At 41.0% G+C, this 10,506-nt stretch overlaps 1 protein-coding gene across 1 annotated transcript in view; it reads right to left on the minus strand.

Moving 5' to 3' along the window:
* atp13a1 (ATPase 13A1) overlaps positions 1-10,506 on the minus strand; it is a 102,106-nt gene that overhangs the window by 55,426 nt on the left and 36,174 nt on the right. Inside the window, exons 10-11 of the mRNA XM_048617778.1 lie at positions 6,689-6,815; positions 2,068-2,205 (exon numbers count right to left, since the gene is read on the minus strand). Of these exons, the coding sequence (XP_048473735.1) occupies positions 2,068-2,205; positions 6,689-6,815 (265 nt within the window). The remainder of the gene's footprint in view (positions 1-2,067; positions 2,206-6,688; positions 6,816-10,506) is intronic.

The raw sequence follows: 10,506 nt of genomic DNA on the forward strand, positions 1-10,506 counted from the left end.
CACACTGCTAAATAAACCTCTCTACCACTTACCACACTACCAATGACTTTTAGGTTTTGTTTGGTACAAGTCACTAGAAACACTGCACTCATCCATTGCCTATACAGTATTAATTGGTTAAATAGGGAAAGCTCGCTTGACACTGTTCAACTTGTAATAATGTTTTCATGTTTCAGGGAAACAGATCTGATGCTCAGTCATTATAATCATGGAATTTTACAGCACAGCGGGGATGCAGTTAGCTTACCATGCTTGAGCCAGCTCTTTGAAGGACCTTGCCATTTAGTTCCACTCGCCTGAGCTTTTAAATCATTCTTTCTCTAATAAAAGCTGCAACAGATTCTGCTTGATCCACCATTCTGGTCAAAATCAAATTCTGCTAACCTCTGCACTCATTCTTTTCCCTCCTTTGCTTAGTAATTCACCAAAGAGTCAGTATAAACAGCTTACGTCTAATTTAATATAAAAACCCTTCATGATTTTGAGCAAGTCATTTATATTTCCTCACCTTCTTTGCCGTATTGAAAACAAAACAGTTTCTCTTGCCTTCCTTTATAACATGAAGCTCATCTCTCTCTTACCTTAGCAAATCTCCCTTGCACCTGCTCTGGGACCAGGACATCTTTTCTTAAAAAGTGCCGAAGTTTTTTTTAATTCATTTGCGGGATGTGGGCGTTGTTGGCTGGGCCAGCATTTATTGCCTGTCCCTAGTTGTCCTTCAGAGGGCGGTGGTGAGCTGCCTTCTTGAACGGTTGCAGTTCACCTGCTGTGGGTTGATCCACAATGTCCTTAGGGAGGGAATTCCAGGATTGTGACCCAGCAACAGTGAAGGAACAGCGATATATTATGAAGTCAGGATGGTGAGTGGCTTGGAGGGGAATTTAAGGGTAGCGGTAGTCCCTTGCATCTGCTGCCCTTGTTCTTCTAGAAATGAAGTGGTCATGGGTTTGGATGGTGCTGTCTAAGGACCTTTGGTGAATTTCTGCAGTGCATCTTATATACACTGCAGCTACTGACCATTCGTGGAGGAGGGAGTGGATGCTTGTGGATATAGTGCCAATCAAATGGACTTCTTTGTCCTGGATGGTGTCAAGCTTCTTGTGTTGTTGTTGGAGCTGCACTCATTCAGGTAAGTGGGGAAAATTCCATCACACTCCTGACTTGTGCCTTGTAGACAGTGGAAAGGCTTTGGGGAGTCAGGTGGTGAGTTACTCGCTACAGTATTCCTTGCTTCTGACCTGCTCTTGTAGCCACTGTGTTTCTGTGGCAAGTACAGTTACTGGTCAATAATAACCCCCAGGACGTTGATAGTTGGAGGTTCAGTGATGGCAACTACATTGAATGTCATGGGGTGGTGGTTAGATTGTCTCTTATTGGAGCTAGTCAAAGCCTGGCATTTGTGTGGTATGAATGTTATTTGCCACTTGTCAGCCCAAGCCTGAATATTGTCCAGATTTTGTTATATTCAAACATGAACTGATTCAGTATCTGAGGAGTCATGAGTGGTGCTGAACATTGCACAATCATCAGTGAACATCCCCACTTTTGACCTTATAATGGAGGGAAGGTCATTGAAGAAGTTGTTGAAGATGGTTGGGCCCAAGATATTACCCTGAGGAACTCCTGCAGAGATGTCCTGGAGCTGAGATGGCTACCCTCCAATAAACACAACCATCTTCCCACATGTCAAGTATGACTTCAACCAGCGAAGAGTTTGCCCTCGATATCCATTGATTCCACTTTTGCTAGGAGACAGTTAGAGACAAATCAGAGACAATACTGTGTGGTCTATCCAGTAAGTTGTGGGTGAAGTCCCTAACAAATACTTTGCATCGGTATTCACTGAGAAGGATACACTCCTGATCCTAGATTCTGTTTGAATATAAAAACAATCATTACCCATTTAAAGCCCAATTAAACATTTTCTATCAAAGATACTTGGCTGATGCAATGATATTTTAGCCTACAGTAGTTTTAGTAAGCTTGCAAAATGTGAAATGGCCTCTAACAGGACATGCATGCCTAGAATGCAAACATTTACAGCTTTCAGCTCCACACAGTACTTACGGAGTTTAGCCAAGGCAATAAGAGAAGTGTTGACTGCCAGTGACAATTCAATCGGGAGCTCGGGAGGGACAACAGACGTTAAAATTAGTGTGCACTCCAAAAACAACTTGTAACGGTTTCTGTTTGGGTCCTTTGTACCTGCAAACAAGAATGAAAAGATCTAGATACATCCACAAAGAACAGAATTCTTTGAAACTATTGAAGTGCTTCTAGCTTACACCAACCAGGAGATTTATTGACTTCTACATTCATTAGCTGGAGACCCAGGAAGGTTCAGTATTAAACAGCCTTTAAAGTGCATACTTCTAACATGGGTTAAACGTTGATTAGCACACAGCTCATTGCTAGGGAAAATAAAGCATCATTAGATATTATAAATGGTTTTTATTGGAGAAAAAGCATCAGAATGTACAGCATAATCTAATTAACATTAAATAGAAATAATATCTGGAGTGTGATGGATGTGTTACATGAAGATTCCCATTTACAAGGAGTTAGTATTTTTGAGATCCTACTGTTTGGGCCAATTGCTCTAAAACAGTCAATTAAACAACCATTATGTTTTAAACCATCCCTCATCCAACATAAAACTCTGCATTTTCCTTGCAACTAAATTGACTGTTTTGTTTCTGATCTACAAACCTGATCTACACTCTATAGTTACAAAAATCTGGGATGCATCAACTCCTCTGCCATTCCCCACTTTTCAGACTGGCATAAAAATTATCACAATATAACCATCAGTGTCAAGACACAGAATGAAAGTAGGCTACTCAATAAATAACTTCTTCAGAACAAACAGCACCACAGCATGTGTAGGAGACTGTATGGTGCAGTGGATTACAGCACAGAACTAACAGACTTATCACATTTTAGTTCAGATATATGGGTAGCCTGTCTCGCATTAAAGTTTTAAGTCTCGTAGAATGCAGAGAGATAGGGGTGGTGATGAAAATACTGTGTATATCACAATGCTTGCTAAGACCAAGCATATTAAAACCCTCCAATGGCCATTTTGATCACCCTATTTACTCAGGTAACCCTAGAGTAACCATAATGTAAACTAATTTCAAAGAAATCACAGAAAATGTAGAAGACGGAGGGGAACATTCACATTATTGTGTCTGTGCCAGTCAATGAAGAGGTGTTGAGCCCAATTCCATCCTGCTGCACTTAGTCCACAGCCCTGCAAGGTTCCAGCTCGAGACAAATAGTAGACATTTAGCCAGATGACCCTGGTTGACCATTATGAACGCGCCATTCAGCCAACAAGGTATTGACTGGTGTTTGAAAAGCAATTTTTACCACTTTGGTTCCTTATTCTTTGAGTAAAGGAATGCATCAGCAAACGAGAAGAAAGATAATCCCATGTAAAATGTTTATAAAAGAATATTAGATGTTCCCCAAAATATTTCAGATAAAACTCTTATGCACGCTCCTGACTTGAACACAATCACAATGAAAACAAATGGATCAAATCATTGCTGTAATTATTGCCTGCAGGCAAAAATATAAAAAGTTGTGATTTATATTCAAATAAGCCATTTGTGTAGAAGTCCAACTGCCAGGTCACACATTTGATATAAAGCAGTGTTTTAGTGCAGTGATTTTAAATAATTATTTTATAAATTAAATATTTCCAAGCTTTCTTTTCCCTCAAGACGGTTATCAGTAATGTTCATTCTTACATCTTTCTCATGTGACATGAGTACATTCTGTCATTACACTCAAATCAAACATCAAATCATGGAGGTTTATGCCAATTTAGAGACCGGTGGCTCTTTTCCTTCCATGATACAATGCAGATTATTTTTCCATTTCAGCATTAGCAGCTGTCTCACTTCCTATCCCATTGCCAATCTCCTGCTCTCCTAAAGACTTCATAAATAGGTACAGCTCCACAGTTCATTCTGTGTCTTCCCCTTCAGTGGGCTTCCCCATGCTAAATACTGACCATACCCCATTAGAGTGCAAGTCTTCAGTGCTCTACTAAACTAGGTTAACCTGAACCAGAATAAGACCAGCAATCTGGCGATTGAGGGGGGAGTGGTTTGTTGGTGGGAATTTAAATTAACTTGGCAAGGGAATGAGATACTGAGTGCAGGTACAGTAGTGGATGATGTGCAAACAAATACAGACAAGGACCACCTCTGGAAGACAGTGTGTATATAATCAAACTAAAGCAGAAGGGAGCATGGCAATGCTGGATAACATTTATTTTAATGCCAAGAGTCTTGCAAGTAAGACAGATGAGTTGAGGGAGCTGATTAACACATGACGATATGATATTACAAACAAACAAACAAACAAACAAGTCAGGGAGAGATAGGTAGATATGAATGAAAATCTCAGATGTGTAAAAATAAAAATGCAGTGAAAGTAGTAAGGGATTTCAAGTTCCCGAAAATTAACTGAAACCAGTAAAAAGGATGAAAGACAGAATTCTTAAGATATGTCCAGGAGAGTTTTTTTAAGCCAACACATAGCAAGCCCTACTTTTAGGGAACAAAGCCAGGCAATTGGTAGATGGGAGAGTGGGGAACATTTCAGTGACTGTGACCATAATTCAGTCAGATCTAAAGTAAATATGGATAAGAGCAAATATGAACCAGAAATAAACTCTCTCATTTGGGGTAAGGCTGACTTTATTTAGCTAAGACAGAATTCAGCCAAAGTGATCTGGGAGCAGCTACTTGACATCAGAGCAGTTGGAGACATTGAACATGGTAATGGTGAGAATGCAGGGTCAAATGAGGGTGAAGGGTGGGATCAGCCAGCCAAGAGAACCCTAGATGTCAAGGGATGTCCAGAATTGCATAAAAGAATAAAAAACAAGTTATCACAGACATCAAGAGTTCAAAACAGCAGATACCCTAGAGGAATGTAGAAAGTGGGAGGGTTATTTAAAAAAAATAAATTAGGAGAGTGACACAGGGACATGAGAAAACACAGGCAGATAACAGAAAGGAAAATCCAAAGGCATAAATATATTAAGGGCAAAATGATACCCAGGAAAAGTGAAGGACCCATCAGAGACCGAAGTGGCAATCCAGTGCAAAGTCAGAATATATACCCAAGGTTTTAAATGGGTATGTTTCAACAAATTAGCATTGGCAGGAGGGAGGTATTAGTGAATTTAGCGGGCTTGGAAGTGGACAAATACCCAGGCCCAGATGAGATATATCCAAGGCTGCTGTGGGAGGCAAGGGAGGAGATTTCAAGAGTGCTAACATTAATTTACAAATCTCTAGCTACAGTAGGGGTGCTAAGGACAGGAGGAAAACTAATGTGGTACCAATATTCAAGAAGGGCTTTAGGGATAAACCAGGAAACTACAGGCCAGTGAATCTAATATCAGTGATAGGGAAACTATTGAAAAAAAAGTTCTGATGGACAGAATTAAACTCCACAGAGGGGCAAGGATTAATCAAGAATAGTCAGTACGGCTTTGTTGGGGGAGGGTGGGGGAAGAGGAGAGATCATAATAAATTTGATTGCATTTATCAAGCGTTAACTAGGTACATAGATGAGGTAGTGCAGTCTACATGTATTTTAGTAAGGTTTTTGACAAGGTCTCATAAGACAGTCTGGTTAAGAATCTAAGAGCCAATGGGATCCAAAGCAACATGGTATATGGATCCAAAGTTGGTTTAGTGGTAGGAAGCAGAGGATGACAGTCCAAATCTATTATTGTGACATCGGAGCCCGAGTTAAGTGGTGGACTACTGAGTTCAGTGCTGGGTGCCTTACTACTTGCAGTTACATTAGTGATCTAGCCATGAACATAGCAGATATGATCAGTGAATTCACAGGAGACACAAAAATTGCCTTAGTCTACAGGATGAAATAGACTGGTCAAAGGGCTGTATATTGGCAGCGGTAGCTAGAGTAAATAGGGAGAAACATTTCCCCTTCATACAGCAGTCAATAACCGAAGGTGTGAAGTTTTAAGGTAAGAAGCAGAACATTTATGGGCCAAATATTGGAAAGTGGGATTAGTGTAGATTTAGACTAATTTTTTGTCAGCACAGACTCAAAGGGCCTCTTCTGTACTGCACGATTCTTGGATTCTATGTTTTGAGGGGATTTGAAGAAATTCTTTTTCACATACAGGGTAGTGGTTATCTTGAACTCACTGCCTAAAAGGGCAGCTGAGACAGGAATATTCAAGATATTTAAGAAGAATTTAGCTGAGCATTTTAAACTCCATAGTATACAAGACTATGGGCTAAGTGCTGGAAAATGCAATTAGAATAAATAGATGTTTGCTGGCTTACTTGGACACGATGGGCCAAAGGGCTTTTTCCCATGCTGTAAAAACTTATGATTCTGAGAACAAATATATAGCACAGGGAAGCGGCCCCCTCCTTGCCGACCACCAAACCTCCCTCTTATATTGAGGGCAACTCCTTGGTCAGGTACAGTCGGTTTTGCTTCTTTACCTTTGAGTGGAATCTTTCCCTCCATAACATCCTCCCCTGTCGCAGAGTGGAGAAGTATTTTGACTCCTAACCTCTAATAAGAAAGGTAACGGTAAATACAGCGACTGGTACTGGTTTCATGCTCTAACAAACCTTACTGAATCTGCAATGCAAAGTAAAAATAACTCTTTCGGGCTTACCTTCAACCCAGACATATACAGCTGCTGCAATAGCAAAGATGAGAAGGAAAAGGATGAAAATGAATGTCTCCAGATTGTTGGCTGTAACTCTTTTGACTCCAAACAGGATTGTTCGTAGCAATTTGCCCTGGGGGTTTTAAAGCAAAACTCAGAATTATTTACACAAAAAAGATTTACATTTTCCTTGCACACTTTTCCAGTTTTCTGCTCCAAGAACCTACTACTTGGTTCACTCCAGGGATGATCAACATTTGGGCAAGATACAATATCCAAATTTGACATTCTATATAATTTCACAAAGAAGGGATGGAGGGGGAGAGGATATATAGGAGATAAAAATCAAACAGTCGCAGAGACAGGCAAAGATATAGTTGTGGATGACAAGAAAAACACAAGATGGGGGGCATAGTGGAGGAAGAGAGGGGGAAGAGGGCCACAGAACAGGCACACACAGCACACCAGAGAACAAGTGAGTTGGGGGCAAGATTTAGGGGGAGGACAGGTCATGTGAAAGAAAGAAAAATAAAGCAGAAAGTGAAAACATATGCACAGAAGGAAAAAATGAGTGAGAATATTTTAGCACTTGCAATTATGTAGTATCTTTACTCTTTTACAATAGATCTAAAATCAGGTTAAACAGTCCCTGATAGGGCACTGTAACAGAAAAAACAAAAACTAAAGGTTAACGGAAACTTAAGAGGTGAGCAGAAATTTACTAAATCAAAATAATGTTGTCCGAGGTGATGACGCACTCCAGTACCTGTGGTGCTCATCTGTCTCTAAAGGCACCTTGCCAGCGAACACTGCATGATTCCTTTCAATGGGCACCTGAGCAGGGACGTAACTGCAGAAGAGGGACAGACAAGCAGGCACAATGACCCCTTCCACAGCTCGCTGCCTGGACATGGTCATGGCCGCTTTGGCCAAGCCTAGCAGTAGGCCTACGTAAAGGGCCTTCAACCTGCTGGACCTACCCTGCACTGGATGCCCATAGTTTATACGTGTGGAGCTGAAGCGCAGTCAAGAGCAGCACAGCGGCACAAGAGTTAACACTGAGGTCTCTCAGCGCCAGGGACCCAGCTTCAATTCTAGCCTTGGGTGACTGCCTGGTTGGAGTTTATACATTCTTCCCGTGCCTGTGTGGGTTTCCACCAAGTGCTCTGGTTTCCTCCCACAGTCCAAAGATGTGCAGGTTGGGTGGGTTGACCATGCTAAATTGTCCATAATGTCCAGGGATGTGCAGACTAGGTGGATTAGCCATTGGTAAATGCAGGGTAACGGGGATAGGTTGGGGAGTGGGTCTGGACGGATGATCTATGGAGGGTCAGTGTAGAGTTGATGGGCCAAATGGTCCCTTGTTTCCACTGAAGGATTCTATGAAAAAGTTAGGAGTAGCCTGGTTCAAACAATAAGAGGGTCTGCAAATGAAAATACTCAACATAAAATGTAAAAAGCTGTTTCCCCAAGGCCTCAAAAACTCTGTGGCCTGACGCCAAGTAAATTTGCTTAACCTACTGTTGCACGGCACTGCTGCACTAGATGTTGGCAGTTTTTTTCAAGTGCTTCACCAACAATGAATTACTTGAAGTGCAGTCACTCCATAGGGATAAGAAGTCATCTTACACAGACTAAGCAAGGACACCAACAATGAGATAAATAAACACTGCTTTGATGGTAACAAGGTGTAGAGCTGGATGAACACAGCAGGCCAACGTCAGCCTTCCTGCTCCTCTGATGCTGCTTGGCCTGCTGTGTTCATCCAGCTCTACACCTTGTTATCTCAGATTCTCCAGCATCTGCTGTTCCTATTATCTCTGAACTGCTTTGATGGTGTTGATTGAGGGAGAAATATTGGCTATGACTCTTTGCTCCTTCTAAAATCCAGCTGAGCAACTAGATATGGCAGACAGAGTTTTTGATTTAAGGAAAGGGACACAGATGGGATTTCAGCAGATGTACATTTTTTATGCATATATAACTCATTGCATAAAAGATAGATAAAAGAAAATCAGCCTATCAATCATTAACACATTCATTAATAATGAAATAATAGCTAGTCATATCCAAGGCACAGCAATCATTCACAAGGTATCAAAACTAATGTAATTTTCCAGTGCATCAAACTTAGAGGACATTAGATAATTGGTCCAACATGCAACAACAAAATTCAATCCCTTTTGATATTTGAAGTTTCTACACCCCTGTTACATAGGTAATTTGGATTATAAATTTTGAAACGTTCTGAAAAAAAGAAAGGCATATCAGACTTGAAACAAACTCCTTCTTCCTCCACAGATGCTACCAGACCTGCAGAACTTAGTTTTTATTTCAAATTTCCAACATCCATAGTATTCTACTGTTATTATTGGATTGCAAATTGTTGCACTGCAATTAAACCTTTGCACCTTCTTCTTCAGGCACTGCAGATCTCAACTGGAGTGAGAACGTAATCACAATCACAGGTTTACTCTCGTGATCCCTAATATAAATCGACACAAGGAATTCATAACCAAAACAGTGTACAGGGAATGGGCGCTCATGTGTGATTTTATTGTAGGAAGGTTGATGGCTGCTTGCACTACCATTGGGAATTCAGAATAAAATAAGCAGGAAGCTCGAAATAACAAAATCTAAAATGCCCCATCAAACAGCTAGGATCTCAGAGTGCTCAAAATCCAATTAATTATTTTTAGTAGGTGTCAGCCAGTTTACACACAACAAAGTCTTAGAATCTGTAAGTGATTAAAACTAGATTTTGTGAAATAGGTTTGCGTGGGCTTTTTTAAGGAGGAATCAAAAATCAAGGTGAATCCCTTACTGTTCTTCCGGCAGCAGCTTGATCTTTTATTTTCACCTGGGCAGGCAGGGCAAGCCTGGTTTGAAGTCCCATCAGACATGTGGCACACCCTCAGGAGGGGTGGAGTGTCAACGAAACATGATGTACAAATCCCTGGGGTGCAACTCGAACCACAACTTCTCGACACAGACAATACTGCCAATCACTGTAGATGCTTCTAGACATTAGGCTGAATATTTCAGATGAACCTAATTCACTACCTATAATCTGCTGTCATTCATCTTGCACAAATTAACAAAGAACCAAGAGCAGTACAGCACAGGAACAGGCCTTGCGCCAACAGACGTTGCCTTTCTAAACTAAAAACCTTTTGCTTCTAAATGGTCCACATCCCTCTTTTCCATGCTTATTCACGTATCTGTCAAGATGTCTTTAAACATTGCTATTGAATCCGTCTCCACCACCTCCTCTGGCTGCACTTAGCACCCTGTGCAAAAAAAAACCTGCCTCTCTTATCTCCTTTAAACTTACCCCTTTTTACCTTAAACTTATGTCCCCTAGTATTTGACATTTCTAGCCTGGGAAAGACTCCAACTATCCATTCTATCCATGCCTCTCATAATTTTGTAAACTTCTATCAGGCTGCTCCTCATCCTCCGACGTTCAAGTGAAAACACACCATGTTTGCCCAATCTCTCATTGTGGCTAATAGTCTCCAAAGCAGGCAACAACATGAAACCACTTCTGTACCCGCTCCAAAGCCTCCACATCCTTCTTGCAGTGTGGCAACCAGAACTGAATACAATACTCCAAATGTGGCCTAACCAAAGTTCTACAGAGCTGTAACAAGACTTGCTAATTTTTATACTCTATGCTCCGACCAATGAAGGCAAGCAGGCTATATAGAGATAGTAGGAACTACCGATGCTGGAGAATCTGAGATAACAAAATGTAGAGCTGGATGAACACAGCAGGCCAAGCAGCATCAGAGGAGCAGGAAAGCTGATGTTTCGGGTCTGAA

The sequence above is a fragment of the Rhincodon typus genome, chromosome 38, assembly GCF_021869965.1.
Source record: "Rhincodon typus isolate 14 chromosome 38, sRhiTyp1.1, whole genome shotgun sequence".
NCBI classification, from domain to species: Eukaryota; Metazoa; Chordata; class Chondrichthyes; order Orectolobiformes; family Rhincodontidae; genus Rhincodon; species Rhincodon typus.